The 21,654-nt window shown below is 31.0% G+C and overlaps 2 protein-coding genes across 4 annotated transcripts in view; one reads left to right on the forward strand and one right to left on the reverse strand.

The window, feature by feature from the left end:
• Positions 1-761: 761 nt before the first annotated feature.
• On the forward strand, positions 762-8,573 carry LOC123266200 (zinc finger protein 62 homolog). Its single transcript, XM_044730274.1, has 5 exons — positions 762-920; positions 1,035-1,205; positions 1,399-1,545; positions 4,059-4,233; positions 5,284-8,573. The coding sequence occupies exons 2-5, from the start codon at positions 1,059-1,061 to the stop codon at positions 8,484-8,486; spliced, it is 3,672 nt and encodes a 1,223-aa protein (XP_044586209.1). The 5' UTR covers positions 762-920; positions 1,035-1,058; the 3' UTR covers positions 8,487-8,573.
• Positions 8,574-14,244: 5,671 nt separating this feature from the next.
• Positions 14,245-21,654, reverse strand: part of LOC123266197 — a 29,616-nt gene continuing 22,206 nt past the window's right edge. For all 3 annotated transcript variants that reach the window (XM_044730269.1, XM_044730268.1, XM_044730267.1), the window contains 5 exons: positions 20,101-20,611; positions 19,783-19,969; positions 14,865-15,056; positions 14,577-14,797; positions 14,245-14,459 (listed from right to left, as the gene is read on the reverse strand). In XM_044730269.1, the coding sequence (XP_044586204.1) occupies positions 14,281-14,459; positions 14,577-14,797; positions 14,865-15,056; positions 19,783-19,969; positions 20,101-20,611 (1,290 nt within the window). In that variant the 3' untranslated portion in view covers positions 14,245-14,280. The remainder of the gene's footprint in view (positions 14,460-14,576; positions 14,798-14,864; positions 15,057-19,782; positions 19,970-20,100; positions 20,612-21,654) is intronic.

The raw sequence follows: 21,654 nt of genomic DNA on the forward strand, positions 1-21,654 counted from the left end.
TTTACTTCTCTAGGTGTGTATTATACTATTATTATGTATTTTTAATAAATCATTTTTTTAAATCTGACATGAGTTTTTAATTGTCACATATTTCTCGAATCCAAGCCAAGCAGCTTGCGCCATCTAACTGCAAGAATTAAAAATAAGCATTATTACTTGTCGGTAAAGACGTAGCACTAAATTTCTATGACGTTAAAGTTAGCACTTGATAATTTTTTAATTTTATTTAACAAATTTATCCCAAAAAATCAATTAAAAAAAATTGCATTTTTAATTTTTTTAAATTTCTACAAGTCAATTTTTTTTTGTTATAATTTGTTTATTAAAAAAATACTTAGAATGATCAAATATCTGCTAAATTAATTTTCATTAAATTTCTTGATTTTTATCATTTCTTCATCATAATAAAAACCACAATAATAAATAAAAATACAATTAAAATTAAGTTAGCCGACGTTTTTAATTTTTTGATTTTTATTCAATAATTAAATTAATACAAAAAAATATTTTTTAAAAATTGTACTTACAAATTTTCAAGTTTTTTACAAATGAAAATTTTTTTTTATTTTTTTATAATTTTTTCATTAAAAAAAAAAAAAATTCTAAAAATTTTTAAAAAATAAAATATTTCTTCTTTATTAAAATTAGAATTATTAAAATTTAAAAATTTCCCGCGTTTTTTCAAAGCTAAACTTGGTACCTCCAAACATGGATAGAGGCGCTCAAATTAGTTCTAAACCCGGAATAGTGTGAAAGAGAACCATTGGTCCATCATGTCGCTTTTAAACACAAATTGTAGCTAAAGCTGTCGGCTCGGCAAATGTCGGCCTGCAAACAAAACGTTGCGTCCCTAACCTGCCGCCAATATCTGCTTCCAAGTGTTGCTAAAGCTCCCGGTTGTTGTTATTGTTATTGTTGCTGTATGTAATTATTTAACAGTAGTTAGACTAAAAAAATAGTTAACTAAGTTGACGTAACAACAGTACCTGGTAAAGTAAACTGATAATATTAATAAAACAATATTAAAACCGTAGATCGTGGTGGTCTGATCATCCACAATGGATGATGATGTGGTCGAGCTGAATAACGTTGAAAATCTCTGCAGACTATGTCTATCATCAGACGACCCCAAGTCTCCGATATTCGGGCTCCAGGAGTCGTCGGTCCCACTGGCGGATAAAATTCAAGCATGTCTATCAATCGAGGTAACTTTTAAAGTCTATTCAAGTGTAATAAGTATTATTTTCTTTAGTACTTTTTGATCCGGTACTGAACGTGAGTATTGAGTCTAGTCTCGAGTGGTGTGCTGTAACCTATAGTCTCACCTTCAATTACAAAATGAAGTCCGACCATCGTTTTTTTTTTTTATTTGAGTTATCAAACATTTTAAATTTACAGATTTTGTTGACTGACAAATTCTCAAAGCTGATTTGCCTTAAGTGTCTCAAAAGCGTCAATCAGTGGCATAATTATAAGGAATCATGTCTCAAGTCCCAGGAAAAGCTGCAAAGGTGGCTTGTCAAGCAAGCAGAAGTTACTGTCGCTGTAAGTTTATTTTTGTTATTTATTGTTTTTATGATGAAAAAGTTGCAGAAGTTTGATCATTTTATTTTTAAAAATTAGTGAAAAAAAAATTTTGAAAAGTGTGTTTATGATTTTTAAATATTTCCACGCGTGAATTTTTTTTTATTAAATTTCATTTATTGGTTCATTAAATTATTTAAAAAATTTTTAAATGAGTAAATAATTGTGAAAAAAATTTTTTTTATAATTTTCATAATTTTTTACTCTAAAAATGTTTTATAAAAATTAATTTGAAAAAAAATTTCATTTCAATTTTTTAAAAATTTTATTTCAATAATATTGACATTTTAGAAGTTGAAAAAATTATGTTTTAATAATGGAAGTTTATTTAGAAATTTAAAAATTAATGGTAGGGTAAACCTACCAGTGAATGACCGATTTGTTGCCGGTACTGATAATTTAGCTTATTGTAGTCATAATTAACTTCAAAACTTAACTTGATCGTTTTAATTGTATTCATAAATTATTTTTATTTCGATTTTTATAATAATATTGTCTTCTTTGTCTTCGTATATTTTACGAATTTAATAAAATGAGTCTGATTATACAAAACCCAGTGAATGACCAGGCTCAATCCAGTGAATGACCAATGTGCAAATTTGTAAATTACAACTTTAAAATTATTTTTCATAGGGATTTGTTTAACATGAATGATAAACTAATGATTGTTTATAAAACAATAAAATTTGTATTTATTTAGTACAATTAAAATAAATCAAGCACATTCAACATATTTACTTTAAATTAAAGTATCCATAAACTTAACATATAATTGACGTTTAAAAGGTTTACATATATATGAATGATCGATGCGTAATGAACAAAATTTTTTATCAAATTTGCAAATTATTAATTATCGATATACGCTGATAGAAAGATTTATTAACTATTAACAAATTAATTTATTCGAAGACAATTATTTAATTTATTAAATTTAAATAAATATTTTTTAACATTCAATAAATATTTATTTGGAAGGAAAGTATATTTATTAAAATAGTTTATAAGTATTTATTAATAGTTAACAAATATAGTTATATCTGGCCAAATATAATAAAATCTTCTTTTGTCTGATGTGTTTTTCAACGCAGATGTAGTTATATTTGTTTAGATCTGATCATATATGGCTAGATCTGATCATGTCTGATGTATTTTTCAACTCAGATATAGTTATATCTGTTTAGATCTGATCAGATATGACCAAATCTGATCATGCCTGATGTATTTTTCAACTCAGGTATAGTTATACCTGTTTAGATCTGATCAGATATGACTAGATCTGATTATGTCTCAAATCCCATATCTGGTCAGATCTAAACCTTTTTTCCCGGGTAGTTGACTTAATTCATCGTCATCGATATTTAAGACAATTGCATCACTTTCAGGATCTAACGTTCCTTTTGGGATTTGATACAAAACTGAAGCTCTATTCGCACTCAACTCTTTACTCATCACTTTGGCAATAGCTTCTTTCAATGCATCAATAGTGTATGCAAATCTCGTGTATTTTCTTCTAGAATTGTTCACAGAGTTTCGTTTTTTCACTTTATTTTTCCTTAAATCGGTTTTATTAGCAATTTTTTTATTTTTTATAGCAGAAAGTTTTAACTTTGCCATTTTCCTAACCTCGACACTTAAGACGATACAGTAAAATAAACGTACGGTCATTCACACTTATCAAATAAGCCAGTGAATGATCGACGTCAAATTAATATTAATAAATTTTTAAGTTGAATTATATCGATCATAGGTCAATTTTAATATTAGTTTATCAACACAAATATCTATAAATTTTGTATTTTGGACAAAAAGTAATTATTTATAATTAAAATTCATAGTTTTCTAAGCAGCCGTTTTCACAAACTTTAGTTAAAATTTTATGGTTTTGTAGAAATTCTCGGATTCTCGATATAATTTTGATGAATTTTGAAAATACACTTTTAAATTATTTTAATTCGTGGTAATTAAATATTGAAAAATATACGTAAGATTACAATTATGATTGAGCATTGACTGTTAACTAAATTTTTGGATTTCTATAATCATTATTTTCATTACCGGTCATTCATTGGTGGGCGGTCACGGACTGGACGGTTTACCCTACTGAAAATAAACGCTTGAATAGTTTTCAGATTTTTTGAAAAATAAATTATTGTAAAAAAGAAGTTGAAGAAAAAATTCTATGAGTAGAAATTTTAAATAATTATAAGTGTCAATTTTTTTTTTTTTCAACCAATTTTTGGTATCAATTAATTTTTTTAATGAAACAATAATAAAGTTAGGTATTTATAAAATAAAATAAAACAAAATAAATTGATTTTAGTGTCATAAAAATTTATATTAAATTTACCTAACTTCAAAATAATTTTTGGGGGTTTTTTTGCAAATAATGCATAAAGAAAGTTTCAAGGTATTTTTTTTTAATAATTGATATTTATGAAATAAATATAATAATATGCTATTTATGAAAATAGATGCCAGCAATAAAGAACGAGCCACTGGACATAGAAATATACGAAGACAATATCGAGATCGTTGAAATGTCCGAAGATGAATTAAACCACGAACTACCAAATGATAATATTAATCCATCGGAAATTGCCACCCGTGCGAGCAACCGGATGGACATTAGTTTACACAACAACGCAGGTATAAAACGAAACAATAATTATGTAAAATTACTTCTTAACTCTTAAATTTTTATGAAATATTTGAATTTCAATACAGTTCTATAATTTACAAGTATAACTGTAGATTAAAAATTCAGTACTGATTTTTTATTCGTTGAAGAGTTATAGGCACTAATATTAGGATTTTTAAAAAATCAATTAGTTTTTTTTTGGAAGCCAAAAAATTTTTAATACGTTCTTGTGGCTGTAGAAAAATTTTTTTTTTGTTCCAATCAACTTAAAAATGTGTGTAATGAATAAATCTGTGGGGAAAAAAAAAAAAAAAAGGTCTAAAACAAATTTAGTTTTATGTTCTGTTTTTCTGCTTCAAAAATTGAACGTCTGGCTATAGAGATTGGAAATTTTTTTAAATTCGAAAAATTGCTGAATTCAGTCAAATTTTTATAAATAAATTTTTTTAATATTGACGTTCTTGTGTCCTAAGAGTAATTTTTTTTTATTTTCAATTTTCATAGCTAGAAGTTCGATATATTAAATTTTTAAAAAAGAAAGTTAGAAAATGATATTAAAAATTTTTATGTACACTTTTTTGGTCTCAAAAAAATTTTATATCTTATGTTTTCAGTAAATTTTTACATTGCTAAAATTATTAGAGTGATTAGAGCAAAAAAAATTCTTACCCTCTTATTTCTGTAGAGATCGTTCACAGGAGTTGAAAAAATTATTATTTGCAAAAAAAAAACTTATTAATAAGCTTAAAATTCTTTAGTATCTATCTAAGGTAAAAGACCCAGTTATTGACACTGTCCCAGTTGTTTGACACTTGCAATTTTATTCTAGTTAGAAAAATAAAATGTTCTCAAAAAAACAATTATCAATCAAAAATTATATTTATTAATTTATTAGATTTGATTTCTTTTTTTTTTAATTAAAATAAAATTGCAAATCTCAATAACTAGGCCAGTGTCAATAACTGGGTCTTTTACCTTATCAATTTTCGTATTAATCAATTAAAAAGCCTCTCCAAAAAAATAATTTAAAATTCTAACAATAAATCTTTAAAAAACAGCAGAACCAACCGACGACGAGGAGGACCTGGATTGTAACATTGACGTGGAATCAATAAACGAGAACGAGACCGAGAGTGAACTGTTACTGAACCCAATGGCCCTGGGGGCGAACAAGAACATGGAACCCGACTCTACCCAAAAATTCAACGTCCGCGCAGTCAGAAAAAAAGTACGCCGCGGTCCCCACACCCACTTCCGCGGTCCACGAACCTTCAAGCGTCGTTGTCCCGACTGCCAGCACATTCTCCACTCAAAATCCTCCTACGCCCGGCATATAAACCGGTACCACCGCGATGGACCCACAGCAGAGCTCTCTAATTCTATCCCTAACTCCCAGCACAATGGCGTCCCCTACCCGAGCGAAGACGCGCAGTCAGCAGCTGAAGAAATCGAGGACGTCGAAGACGAGCTGGTCAGTCTCGAAAAAGACGCTCCTCTCACCCAGGTCCAGGAGTCGATTATCAGCCAGCTTAAGACCTTTTCCTGCTACGCCTGTCAGCAGTCCTTCAACGACCGTCGCAGCACTTTGAACCACATCCGCCAGCACATGCCCGACCTCAGACCCTACACCTGCATTGCCTGTCTTACCGAGTTCCCCGATCGTTCCATTTACAAGCTCCACTGCGGCGCTTCCTTCGAATGTGCCATGAAGATCGCCCTGGTGGTTCCCAAGCACGGAACAGAGAAGTACTTCACCTGCAACATGTGCTTGAGACCTATGCCGAACCGCAAGGAGCTGATTGCTCACTTGTCCAAGCATTCGGATCGCCAGTACGAGCAGTTGACCGCACCCGGTAAGAAACCTCCCAAGTTGAAGCCAGTCAGTTCCAATTCTGCTGGTCAACTTCCAGCAAAGTCTACTACTTCTAGCGCTGTTTCTACCACAATTGGACCCTACCGGAATGGGGACCCAGCTCATAACCACACCTGCGATTTCTGTGGGATGATTTACCGCTACAAGCCAAATATGATAAAGCACCAGGACCTTTGCAAGCGATTGCCTCCAGAGGAACGAACCTCCTACCGTTGCGTTCACTGCGGTATGACTTTCCTGGTTTTTAAGAAGTTCCAGTCTCATATTGCTGCGGAACACAATAAAAAAGAGCTCATTTGCTTCGTTTGTAACAGCAAATTTCGGTACGCAAATGAGTTTTTAATTCACCATCAGAAGCATCGGATGATAAACAAAACCGCAGAAACCCATGCGATGAACCACTGGAACAAAACTGTTACCATGAAATACGGCTGCGCCGTTTGTCCGGAGCAGTTTGATACTAAAGCTGAGTTGGCTGATCATCGCACGACTCACTTGAAGGTTAAGATCTTCTCCTGTAGCATTTGCCGAAGAATGTTTGGTAATTCTCAGGCGCTTAAGGAACACATGAGCGAGGACCATTCTCCGGAATTGGACCCTAATATTTCGGCGTTGGACTTCCTGGACCAGAGTAATGAACTTCCAAACACCAGTAACTGGTCGGTTAACACAGATCCTGGAGCTCGAAGTACCGAGTGCACTGTTTGCGGAAAAGTATTCGCGAATTATCCGAATCTCCGGAGACACATCAGATCGGTTCATGCTGGTGATGATAGATTCAATTGTTCCAAGTGTTCCAAGACGTTTACCAGCGAAGCGGAACTTGCTGAACACAATGAGAACGCGCATACTGAGGCTACCCATCGTTGCAAGTTCTGTAAAAAGAAGTTCTCCAATAATCGTGCTCTGGAGTCGCATCAGCAGACCGCCCATGGGGTCAATGATATTAATTTGGCTTGCGATATTTGTGGCAAGCAATTTGGAAATGAAACTTCGTTGAAAATTCATCGAGGACATCATTTCCGGCGCGACTCAAGGCTCAGTATTCGGAACATGCCGCATCCTATGGATCAAGTTCAGGTTGAGATGAACGAGTCAGTGGAGATAGCTTCACCCAGATCTGGTCGGAAGAAATCTACTCACCGAAGGTCGTCTTCGCCGAAGACTTCGGAATTAAAGTGTCAGGTTTGCGATGATAAGTTCTCGGATGTTCATGATTTAAGGAAGCATTTGTGGGATGTACATTGTGCGAAGAACAAATCTGAGAAATCTTTTATGGAAGAAAATTCACTGCAGTGCGAACTTTGCACCAACGTTTTACCGGATGAAAAGAGTCTAGAGGAACACATGAAGTGGCACAAAGACAATCCTATTTTGTCGGATGGATTGCCGAGGGCTGTAGATATTTCTTGCGATGTTTGTGGGAAATTTTACAGCTCGATGAAAGCATTGTGGAAGCACAAGAAGCTGCACAGTAAAACTGGAGTTACTATGAAGTTTTCTTCGGTTAAAAAAGCTGCGCTTTCGCAGTTCCCTTGTCCAGTTTGCAGGAAAGTATTCGGGAACGAAACTTCAATGAAGAAACACAAAGCGGCTGCGCATTACGCGCGGCGCACCATTGCTGCGCCTATTGTTACGACAAAGGTGGCGCGAAAGTCGATTAATCAAGGTGAAGTTAAGCCCAAGAGACCTAAATTAGATTTTGATATTATTCGCAAGGCTTACAATCTTGAGCCAAGTAGTTACGCCGCTGGTGGAAGTAATAGTAATAATAATAGTAATAGTACTAGTAATAGTAATAAAAAACCGGTTACTTGTGGAATTTGCAAAAAATTATTACCAAGTATGAGCTCGCTGTACAAACATCGGCAAAACGTCCATAAAAATTTTGACAAATCGTTGGAGAACAACGAAGATAACAGCAGGAACGACTCTATTTCTAGGAACGAGGAAGAAAATCCCGGAAAATCTCGGGTTCCTTGTACCGAGTGTGACAAAGAATTTTCTACCCTGTCGAACATGAAGCAGCATTTGACTAAAGTTCACGGTAATGGGAACAAGTACCACTGCAGCGCTGACGGGTGTAATCAGTACTTCAATTCGCCCTTGGCTAAGCAGTTACATGAAAAAGCGCACATGAATGTTCTATACAGGTGCGTTATCTGTGCGCGTCATATGTTCCAGCGCAGTGCGATGATTCAGCACCTTGCTACTGAGCATAAAGGTCAATACTCGTCTAGTGTTGAAAAAAGCCTTTATAAAAAAACTGACTTGAGCAATTATCAAGTTCACGGAGCTGAAGGACGTGTCTGTCCAGTTTGTAATGTTACTTACCCTAATATTAAAGCCATGAAGATTCACTACGTTAAAATTCATGAAAATAGTTAAAAGTTTGACTTAATGATTTTTATTTTTCACCGTGAATTATTGATGGGACTAATGAAAAACAGTGACCAAATTTTTAGTCACTTTATTCTTAAGTCTTTGAAATATAAATTATGCAGATAGTTTTTTATTTTAAAATATTTGTTATTGACTAAATATTAAGTGTAAATACTGACATTCATTATATATTGATATATCTTCCTAATTATAAAAAAAAAAAACATTTATAAATATATATATAAAAATATTTATATATACACACATATAGATAAAATTAATATATGTGTGTATATATATTTTTTTTAACTTAGATCAGTTGAGTGATGATTTTCTTTGATATCTTCCGATTTATTGAGTGACTTCACTTTTTTTAATTAATATGATTAATATTAGTATCATTATGTTATAATTAATATTAATTAACTAACGATAAGTATTGATAAGGACAATTGTAAATCTCCATATGCGAGACAATAACGGATGTAATTTTTTTTTTATTTTTGTTTTATAAAAATAATTAATGATAATTAATTTTTATAACTTTATTATATTATTTAATGTATTATTATATTATAATTAATCAGGTTTGATGTCACATAATTTTGAGTCTAAAAACAAAATAAATATAGTGTAATTTAATTGAAATAAATAATAAATTACTGAATAATTTTTGATTCCAATAATTTTTTTTTTTTCATTCAATCGGTTCTTGTTTTAAGGATATTTAATATTTGATGTTTATTTAATTTTCATACAACGTTTTACCGCTTTTGCAGCTTCCTCAGGTACTACAACAGACGGTAATAATAATTACAATTTAATTATATATAGAGATATGAATAATTAGTAATAATTTAATTAACAGACCAAATTAAACTAATTTAAATACGCTGATAAAATTACCTCAATGACAAACATCAATGGTTAAATTTACGTATAATAATTTCGGCATTCATATGATTTATAATTTCCTCTGTTTCTAGTATTATTTCAATAGTTAAAATAAGATAAAATTATCAATTATCTATATATATATAAGCGAAATACCACTCACTCATCACGAGATCTCCGAAACTATTCGCCCGATTGACTTGAAATTTAGCATAGTTACTCCATTCGTGATGTAGACGCTCACTAAGAACGGATTTTACGCAATTCCTAGCCAAAATGAATTTTTCGTCTACCATCACATATGCCCTCCCCTCCCCTCCCTCTCATTCTTCTCCTCCCCTCCCGTGCCCTATAATCTTTCCCCTTCCCTATATCTCTCTCTTTTTTTGGGAGCGAAATATCATTTTGACCCTCTAATCTAAGAAACCATCAGTGGCACCCGTAAATTATCGAACTCAACCCCCCTACAACCACCCACGCTAATCAACCGTTGCCATGGTTACCATTGTCATGGTTATCGTTGCCATGGTTACCGTTGCTATGGTTACCGTTGCCGTGGTTACCGTTGCCATGGTTACCGTTACCATGGTTGCCGTTACCATGGTTACCGTTATCATGGTTACCGTTGCTATAATAACTGTCAAAATGATTGATTTTAAATTTTATCGATTGACTGTTGGGACAGTAGGAATTCATAATCATACGTTTTTAAGAAAGAATAGCTAAATCATTAATAACTGAAATAACTTATATGTATTGGAATAATCATGAAGGATGAACTCGATTATATCATAACACAGATAAATTAAACATAAATATTATCAAGTTGATATTGTTAAATGATTATACTGATTTTAATGATTAAAATTAAAATGGTAAATTGTGTCTGATGCGTCTTCTCTAAAATTTTACAACGATATCGTTAAATTATTATAAAAACGGTCGATTTAAGATAATCTATATATATATAAGCGAAATACCACTCACTCATCACGAGATCTCGAAACTATTCGCCCGATTGACTTGAAATTTAGCATAGTTACTCCATTCGTGATGTAGACGCTCACTAAGAACGGATTTTACGCAATTCCTAGCCAAAATGAATTTTTCGTCTACCATCACATATGCCCTCCCTCCCCTCCCTCTCATTCTTCTCCTCCCTCCGTGCCCTATAATCTTTCCCCTTCCCTATATCTCTCTCTTTTTTGGGAGCGAAATATCATTTTGACCCTCTAATCTAAGAAACCATCAGTGGCACCCGTAAATTATCGAACTCAACCCCCCTACAACCACCCACGCTAATCAACCGTTGCCATGGTTACCATTGTCATGGTTATCGTTGCCATGGTTACCGTTGCTATGGTTACCGTTGCCGTGGTTACCGTTGCCATGGTTACCGTTACCATGGTTGCCGTTACCATGGTTACCGTTATCATGGTTACCGTTGCTATAATAACTGTCAAAATGATTGATTTTAAATTTTATCGATTGACTGTTGGGACAGTAGGAATTCATAATCATACGTTTTTAAGAAAGAATAGCTAAATCATTAATAACTGAAATAACTTATATGTATTGGAATAATCATGAAGGATGAACTCGATTATATCATAACACAGATAAATTAAACATAAATATTATCAAGTTGATATTGTTAAATGATTATACTGATTTTAATGATTAAAATTAAAATGGTAAATTGTGTCTGATGCGTCTTCTCTAAAATTTTACAACGATATCGTTAAATTATTATAAAAACGGTCGATTTAAGATAATTTCTAATAAAATGAGTAATAATAAATATATTTTTAATACCACTTAATTTGTTATGAATTTATTAATAACTAGCTGATACCCGCCCGCTTCGATAGGAATACAATAAATTTTTATGGTGTAACCTAGATGAAAAATATAAACAAAATGGTTAATTTCAAAAAGATAATGAATATAAATTTTGAATTAGAGAAAAGTGATTGTTTGTGATGACCGGTGTTAGCGAGTATTAAATATATGAGAAAAGTATTTTATTATTAACATTTTTTAAAATTAAAAAATTATTGACATTTTTAAAATTAAATAATACTATGAAGCGGAAAAGAATAGGAGTTACGGATAATTATTACGTGAATCGTTCCAACATTCACGTAACAGAATAATTGGAGGAGGAAGAGATTGAGAAAGAAATAGGAAGGACCTTCTTAATAAGAGTTTACAGAATATGCGAGAAAAAATTCAGATAGCTCGGACAGGGATTCGAACCCAGAACCTTCCGGTGACATGTCGGCTACTCTACCATTTGACCTATCCGGTCTAGACTAAATGTTTAGGATAACATTATTATAATGGGAACGCATCTCACTACACAGTACGTCATGGGTGATGCGGAAATCTGTCTAATGACAGATTTACTGACTAACTGACCCATTGATTGATTGATTATTAATAATAAAATACTTTTCTCATATATTTAATACTCGCTAACACCGGTTATCATAAACAATCACTTTTCTCTAATTCAAAATTTATATTAATTATCTTTTTGAAATTAATCATTTTGTTTATATTTTTCATCTAGGTTACAACATAAAATTTTATTGTATGCCCAGCGAAGCGGGTGGGTATCAGCTAGTTAAATTAATAAAATATAAAAAAAGTTTAGAAAATCCAAAAGTGAACGACTCATCATGCTCATTTAATTATGAAATATTAATAAAATAAAAAGTGTGAAAGAAAATATATAAAACAGCTAAAATAGCGCGATAATGCACAATCGCCTCTAGTGGGATAAATGTACACAATATATGTAAATATACAGTCTTCTGGTTTTTATTTTATTTTATTAAGGGGGGAAATACGTGTACAGGCTTAAAAAAATTCTTTTTTTTTTATAAATCGCTTGTAAAACTATTCAAAAATATAGATTTTTAATTTCAAGTCAAAATTCCTATTCGTTCAAAAGTTATAAGCGATTTAGTAATTACTTTAATACTATTTTACATTAACTTTTTCTGTCACTTTTTTTTCAAACGCGTTTTTCTCGAAACGAGTTTTTTCAAAACTGTGTGCAGTCTAGCTCAAAGAGTTTTAAGCCAATCATCTTGCAATATGGTTTATAATTTTTTTTATACAATTGCCTTGAGTATGAACCTCAATCGAAAGCGATATTTTTATTTAAACTATTTTTTTTTTTAATAAACAATGTATGAAAAAGTGATAAAAAATCACGACTTGATTTTACAGCCCTCTAAAAAATGTAAGTTTTTACTTGTTTATCTTCCCGCTAAGAAAATCGAAGATTTTCAAAAATCGGGAAGTTATTGTTTTCACCCCGTTTTGCAAAAATCGAGTTCTCATCAGATCTCGACGTTTGAAGGTCATAGGAAGCTTCCCTGACTACTCCCGCGAGGTTGTCACTGTATGTATGTGTGTGTGAAAGTATGTGAATCGCTTATAACTTTTGAACGGCTCATCCGATTTTATCGCGGTTGGTGCCATTTGAAAGGGCTTGGCCAAACTTAGATTTTGAGTGTAATTTGGACCGATTCGAATCAGTAGATTTTGAGAAATCTTAAAAAAGCTAAGAAAAAAAAATTTTTTAAATGTGGTTTTTTTTGGATAATTTTTAAACGGCTCCACCGATCGATTTCAAAAACTAATCAGCTCTAGACAGTAAAAAACCACGTCGATCGCCACCAAGCTGGTCGAAATCGGTGAATTTGTTCGAGAGATATCGTGAACGAAAGAAAACCGAAAAAAGTGTTTTTTCGAAATTACTCCGAAATTTTTGGTTCGATCAATTAAAACCTGAAAATAACTTATGAGGATGATAAAACTGCGTCGAATGCCGCCAACTGCGTGAAAACCGGTTAATCCATTCAAAAGTTATTGCGGTTTGAAAATTCCAAAAGTAGTGTTCTATGAAACTTCTATCAGACTTTTGAGCTCGAAGAGCTCAAATGCATAGAAATACTACCTCCTTGAGATTAGCGAGCTAAAAATATCACATAAATTATATTTTGAGCTCAAAAATCTCAAAAACGTCATAAGTACAATTTTAAGCGTCCAGGTATGGAATTAGCGGGAAGTTGCAGGGATGGCCTTTAGGGTGAACCGTTTTAATAATTTTTTTTTTTGGAATTGAGGTTCATTTGGAAGATAAACATATAAATGAAGTAACTTTTCTGTGCCATTGATTTCAAATAAAAATTGTGGCTTCCATACTGCACACAGACTGCTAAGTCGGATGACAACCTACGATGTGTATCAGCTGATTTTTTCGCTATTTGTTAACTTATATTGTTGTTTAATACGAAAAAATAGTCATAAAATAACCTGATAGTTTCAATAAATAATATTAATTTTTTATACCTTAAAAAAATTAATGAAAACGGCCTTCTACACGTATTTCCCCCCTTAACTGTACATAAACGACACTGAATTATCTAGCCATTTGCATTCGGTGACCTACAATTCTTTCAAAGAATTAAAAAAAAAAAATTTTTATTCAATTAATGCATTTTTTCACAAGTTACAGTGTTTCCGGAGTTTCATACATGACGGACAGGAAAAATTTTTGACCTATTTTGATGTTTTTTTCCATTTCTATTGCACTAAATCAATTTTTAAAAAATGTCAAATTAATCTCCATTAAATTATCTTGACGATAGTATGCAAAATATCTTGATTCCGTGAACTAAAAAGACTATAATAATAATAGTTGCCGAAATGAGGCAAAAAAAATTTTTCGATCGTAAAGCACTCTCTAATGCTTCGCATCATGAGTTGTCCAATATAACTTTTAATAATTCAAAACAATTTTCACAACGTCTAATTTTTTTTTTTTTTATTTATTTAAAATATAATTATATAAAAAACTATCTATCTATGCATTATTTTTTTACAAGATTCAAGAGTTACAAAAATAATCCAAAGGTGGCAAAGAAACACTAGAATGACCCAAAATGGGATAAGGTAACGAAGCCACACCTTTGATCCACTTGTTACGTCTGCAGCAAAAACACTCGACGGACTTCAATGTTTTCATGTGAACTGTGGTAACGCCGCCAATAACAAGCAGCTGGTTATCTAGGTATTGATTATCAAAAAAATATGTTAACTGACTACAAAAATTTATTTTATCTTTTATCGGATAGCAGAATCAAGAATTAAAGAGACGAAAAAAATAAATTAATATGTACTAACCGATTGAACTGACTGAGTGGTTGTGCCTAGCGGTGGACATTTTGCTAATTTGTTGCCAATTTCGGGAGCTAGGCACCCATATGTCAACTGTCTGGATACTTTCCGTCATGTTGTCATCAGTTGAAGATTTTCCGGCTCCCCCAACTAGGAACAAATTGTCAGATATTACGCACAGACATGCGTAACATCTTGCTGATGGTATATTCTCTATTTTTGTCCATCTAGAATAAAAAAAATTTTTTAAGCCATTCAGTTTTTATAGTATAATAAATTTAGTTATTTGCTTACGATTTTTTGCAGGGATCATAGCATTCAACTTCTTTCAACAGAGGATCTGTGATTGAATTACTTATTCCTCCAGCGACCCAAATTAAATTCTCGAACGTCGTAGCAGCTAGTCCAAAACGTGCGATGTTCATCGGTTGCATTTTTTTCCAAACTTTTTTTGCTGGGTCAAAAGCCTCTACACTTCTCAAAGTGCTAAAAAAATTTTTTATGATTATATGCACTTTAAATTTTTAAATATCTATTTTCTTAAGTTAATTTCTGTAATGTATATTACAGATATATCTTTAGATATATACACTACAGTGATTCAAAAAAATATATCATTCTTATATTTTTAATTCCTTATAAAAATATGTTAGTCTATCATGTTTCAAAAACCCTCTTCATAAACTAGATCGATAAGAAATTTTTTAGATTACGTTCAAGATTTTTTTTTTTTTTTTTTTATTTTAGTTTATTTAACAGTCGCATAAACAGCATGATCATGAGCGACTTCAAGATTATAAACAATGTTAAATAATTATAAATAATATTTCAAAAACACATAGAAAATAATAAAATGAATATTTAGGCGATTATACATGCATGACAATTTTGAACCATAATAACTGGTGAAACAATATAATAGCTAAATATTTGGACTGCAATTTAGAAATTAAGACTAGATTATATTTTTGTGAGAATTTTTAGCGATTTTAATGTTTTTATCACTTCCTGGAGGTTCTTCTCATCGCTCAGGCACTGCTCAAGATTTAAAAAAATTTTTCAAATCATCAGATAGGATAGAAGTACCGTTTCTGGCCACTGTACCGTTTATGGCTATTTATTGTTCAAATAAACGATATAAATTAATTTATATTAATAATCCATCACAAACTCAATTTGTTTTAATATAAATTTTTTATAACTCAACAAAAATATGGTTATAATATTATAACTTTTTATAAATTAATTCAAATGTTAACTGGCCAAAAACGGTACTTCTACCCTATTGAATTTTTAGTAGATTTCATGAAAATCTAACTATTGCAGTCGTCTTCATGGCGCAACTTTTGAAAAATTCAGCCATTTTTTGACTCAGCTCGACAAACTGAGTCAGAAAATATTGTTCGTTCAAAAGTTTATATATCTATATATATGTAGGGAAAGTGGGTTTCGTAGACCGTCAATCACGCAAAAACTACTGAACATATTGACATGGGACTAGGACCATTCGACGCGGAATGAATTGTAGATGGTTATAGGCTACTTATTTTTCAAATTCCATCAATCCTTCACCATTTTATTTCTATTTAACTTTAATAAACATTTTTTCCCGCCGATAAAAACAAAAGACAAGCATTTTTCTTCAATTCATTTGTTTATTTATCAGCATAAAAGGAAATAATTTGTATTACGTTTCTTTTTTTAGAATTAAGTTTGATCTACCCACGCATGGGCAGACGCGTGGGTGGAAAATATACACATATAAGCAAAATAGGGTTCCTTTGACTAAAGTTAACGTCAAAACTACTGAAGCTATCGGGATGGGACTGCTACCATTCGACGCAGAATTTTTCATAGATGATTATAGGCTACTTATTTTTGGATTTTATCAACCCTTTCTCATTTTTTTTACGATTAATTTTTGTATACATTTTTTCCCACTAATAAAAACTAATGACTCATTTTTCATTCATTTGTTTTTAATACGATTTTCTTTTGTTTTTATTACATAACCTTAATATTTGATTGATCTAATGTCATTAAAAAAAAGTTGAAGAAAGAAGCTAATTATTGTCTGGTGAACTAAGTGTTGAAAATTTATATTTATATGCTGATCGTGTGTTTGGTTATAATAATTGGTTCCATGAAATAACAGTGAGATTTCTATGAAATCTACTAAAAACATTATCTATATATATATAGGAGACTTTCTATAGATATAGATAGTCACTCATCACGATATCTCTGGAACTATAAGACCTAGAGACTTGAAATTTGGCAGGAATATTCCTTTTGCCAAGTAGAGGTCAGCTAAGAACGGATTTCACGAAATTCCACCCACAAGGGGGGCTGCGGGGGCGTTGACAATGAAAAATTCCCATTTTTAACCTATAGATCCTATCTACTCTAAATTTAGTAGGAATCTCCTATATGTGATGTACAAATGATCTATGAGCGGATTTTATGATCCCCAATGAAGATTGCGGGGTAGGGGTTAACAATGAAAATTTTAAATTTCCAAGCTATAGGTCCTAAATGCTCCAAATTCAATAGCTATCTTCTATATGTGATGTAGAAATAATTCATGAACGAATTTTACGATATCCCACCCCGATAAAGATTGCGGGGGCGTTAACAATGAAAAATTCCCGATTTTAAACTATAGCTCTATAGGCTCCTGATTGGGTAGAAATTTTCTGTGAGAAAGTTACAATAAAGTTGCACATTGAAAGTTACAATAAAGTTGCACATTGAAAGTTACAATAAATATTAGCTAGAATAATGACATAAATAAAAGGTACAGGCCAATCCGATGGAATTTGAAATATGTGTAAGTCAAAACAATAGGGGACGGACGGGCAAGACGGAGAGGGCGGGTAAAATGAATAATCGTTTTAAATCGCTGGTCGGTCGATAGAAACATTTTAGACAGCAATCTATCAATCTATTATGTAACAACACATACCGTTATCGATAAAGCATTGGTTTTGCATACTTGTGGGAATTTTTTTTATAAATATTGAAATTTAGGAAAAAAAAAAAATTTTAAATCGTAAGTATACAGTACTTAGTTTAATGTTGTTAAGGACGATGCAGATTTGATTTTTTTTCTTCATATTCAGGACGCGGTTGATATTTTTGCGACGATTGTTTTGATTGAAATGTATTTTCCAATCAGTATTCGTTTTACGCGACCTGAGTATTCATTTTGCCCGCCCTGGTAGGGCAAAACGGATAATGTTGACTTTTTAATTTCGAAGAAGAATTTCTTTGTTATTATTTTTATTTTACTTTAATTATAAACTTCAATTACCCAAAAAATTATTAGCCAAAGTTAAGAATGGATATGATTGTAATATATATTTGTTATTTCATTTTCAAATTAACATATCCGTTTTGCCCGTCCTTCCCCTACTCCAATTAAATTACAAGTCTAGATCTAAAAATACAATTCTATTCAATTCTCTGCCCAGCGGAGCGGGCGGGTAACAGCTAGTTGTGTATAAACTAGGACTTTTTGAAAGATCAAATTTAGGTCATATTTATTGAGTTTCAATAACATTTACTAAAAATTTCCTTACAACAAACGGCTCTTTAGCAGCGGGAAAAAAGTCATTGTAAGTTTTCTAAAACTTAACATTACATGTAGTAATTCAGTCAAAGGACTAAGAATTTTACATACATGCTATTTTTGCTGATTACATGACTTATAAATTGTTCTTATTGCGGGATCGTGGGATTGTAACAGATTAAAATGAATGCATTTTCCAAAAACTAGATATGTGAAAAATAAATTTGGCTACTTATTGGAATAGAATTCGTAAAAAACATGTTAAATTGATTTTTTATGAAAAATTGATGTCATGGAGAAAATTTTAGTTAACAGAAAATTTGTCGCCCTTTAAGCTAAGCAGATTTCAACTTCACTTATGAGACCTGCAATTACTTAAACTAAAACTTTAATGCTCATTTCAACTTTTTTTCTTCGTATCAATGATTATTAAATTTTGTAAGAAAGCCACGGAAATATTATAGTCATTGCACATCGAAAGTTACAATGAATATTAGCTAGAAAAATCAAATGGACAACAGGAACTGGCTAATTCGATGGAATTTGGAATCTGTGCAAGTCAAAACAGTATCGATGCTTACAATTCTATCCACGGGGCATATTTATGTTCATACAAAAATAAAAAAAAAAAAAGGATAATAATAAAAATTTAAATAAATAAAAATAAAAATGAAATATAAAATTTAATTGATTTCCTTTTATAATTCGCCCAGCGAAGCGGGCGGGCAGAAACGGCTAGTGTATACATATACGATATAACGCGGCTTGTCAGCACGATAGGTGCTTACAATTTTTAACCGATTCTACTCAAACTCAAAATGTTTTATCTATCGATAAAGACCAAAGTTAAGTTCGAAGATGAGCTTAATCGGGCGAGTAGTTTGGAAATGTCAGGATTTTGAAATTTTGAAAATCATAAAAATTTATCTTTTTACTACTTCAACTTGGTGTAATTATTGAACTAGACAAGATATTCAAATTCGGTAAATTACATCGTAAAGCTCTATTATTAAGCTTCAATTTTTACATCGTAGAAGTAGTAATAGCCTCAATATTATTCATTTTAGAGTTCGTTCAAGGAAACAGTTTTACTGTTGCAGCCGTTTTAGAATTATTTGAGAAATCTACTTCCATTTCGGCGGCCGTTTTTTTTTTGGTCTCAATATTTTTTCTCGTCATTATTTTATTTTCTCGGTTGAAAATTATGTATACTGAAAATTTAAAGTAAAGATTTTTATTTATAGAAATAATTATTAAGTCTGACTCTTATTAATGTCAAAGTAGTCTATTTATATTCTTAAGTATGTCATCTTGATAGCAAAAAATTTTAAGTTTGATGATATTAATATTCAAAAGTCACTCGAAAGGATTTTAAAAACTCTACTTTAAAAGTTTTAAAAATCTTGAGCAACCCCTAAAATTTTTTTTTATCGAGCTGATTTTTGCACAGGTTCTTAAAACATGATGAACTAACCGATAAGTCGTCTCGGAGCGTGCCGCACTTCAATGTGGTCACTACTATCAGTACATTCATTTTTGTATTAATCAATTAAAAAGCCTCTTCAGAAAAATTATTTAAAAAAAAACTTTTTTTCGTTTCGTATTGTGAGAACGTTTGTTTTCTTAATTAAAAATACTTACACTTCATTATTATCTTCACCGCCGACAGCGAAAATTTTACCGTCGCAGACAACAAGCCCAAAATTTTTCCTCGGAGTTAGCATTGCCGGTTCAGTGAACCATTTCTTGGAGGCGGGATCATAACTCCAAACAGTTCCGACAACTGAATTTTTCCTTTGAAGTGAATTTTCACGTGGGTCAGCACCGCCTTCGACAAAGAATAAATTATTTCACGACCGGCATACAGTGAAATAAAAAATAAAAAATAAAAGATGAAAATATATATATATTATATTATTATTATTATTATTATTATTATTATTATTATTATTATCATACCAGCAACATAAAGACGTCCTTTGAAATAAACAACGGAATGATGATGCCGTGGTTCTGGCATTTCGCCAACAAACTCCCAAATATTTTCCAATGGTTTTAATCGGTAAATATTTTTACCCGTATTGCCAGCTACTCCGTATTCCTGGTGTGGATCTATTCCACCGAAAACTATGACAGTTGGTTGTTCGTTTAAAAACAATGATTCGTTGGGACAAATTAATTTTTTATTCATTGTTACTTTTGTTTCTTTGGTAATATTGTTGTTATTGTTAATAGTTAAATTTTTATGATTGTTGGGTGAATATGAATCATCGATGTCCGTTGAACTGTATGACACGGATATTGAGCCAGTTTTATCGTCAGAGTTGTACAAAAAATTCGGCGGTTTTATCATTTCGATTGGCTTACATGCATCAATATGATTTATTGCATTGTTTGCTATTGACACGCAGTATGACTTGGCTATTTTCTCTCCATCAGACGTAGATTGAAGTGTCTCCATCATGTCCAACTGAAATATAACACCGCTATAAATAATACGCACTCTGTTCATGGTCATCATCATTTTTAATCTAAACCTTCATGCATTATAAAAAAGTTCTAATTTTAATTCTTTAAAAAAAAAAATTTAATTAAAAATTTTTTTCTTTAATTATAGTTATTAAATTAAAAACTAATTTTTCAACTTATAACTTGAATATTTAAATTAAAAACTAATTCTCCAATTTATGATCCCAACAATAAAATAAAAAATTTCTAATCCCAGCATTTGAATTTAAGTATTGATAACTTTATAAAATGATTGGTTAAGAATTTCGAATTTTTGTCAATATATGATAATTTAATTTAACTTAATAAAATTTTAATAGTTTCAAATTTTTTATATCATAAATTTTATGCATAAACATCTATAATGTATCAATAAGATGAAAATAATTATTTAGCAATAACATGCTTAAAAAATATAAAGAACATTTTCAATTGAAAATTTTTTAGGATTCAAGGAAGTTTTTTTTTCATCTCAATTCAAATAATTTCAAAGATTTAATTTTTTGTATTTTAGATAAAATTGAAATAAAATAAAAAATTCAAAAATTGATCTTTTTGAATATTTTTTATCGAAATTGTTCTTTACAGCGGACTTATGATAAAAATGATAAAATTTATGAAAATTAAATATCTTAATGATTTTTTTTGTTTTTTTTTTTTTTTGAAAGTTAAAAAATTTACAATTTTTCAAATTTTAAAATTATGATATTTTGAATTTTTTTTTTTTTTAATTTATTCTATTTTTATCGCTCTTGAAGAAAAAAAAATTTCAATAATCGTAAAAAATAGCATCGTCACCATTTTATTGAAAAACACCTAAAATCTAAATTTTGAATTTTTAAATGAAAAAAAAAACATCAAAATATTTCATATTCATACTTTTTATCATTTTTATCATAAATACGCCGTGAAGAAGAACAATTTGGAAAAAAAAAAATTCAAAAAGATCAATTTTTCGATTTTTTCTATTCAAAAATAGATGGAGTCCCATTTCTGCATAATTAC

This window comes from Cotesia glomerata, linkage group LG5 (genome assembly GCF_020080835.1).
Source record: "Cotesia glomerata isolate CgM1 linkage group LG5, MPM_Cglom_v2.3, whole genome shotgun sequence".
Lineage (NCBI taxonomy): Eukaryota > Metazoa > Arthropoda > Insecta > Hymenoptera > Braconidae > Cotesia > Cotesia glomerata.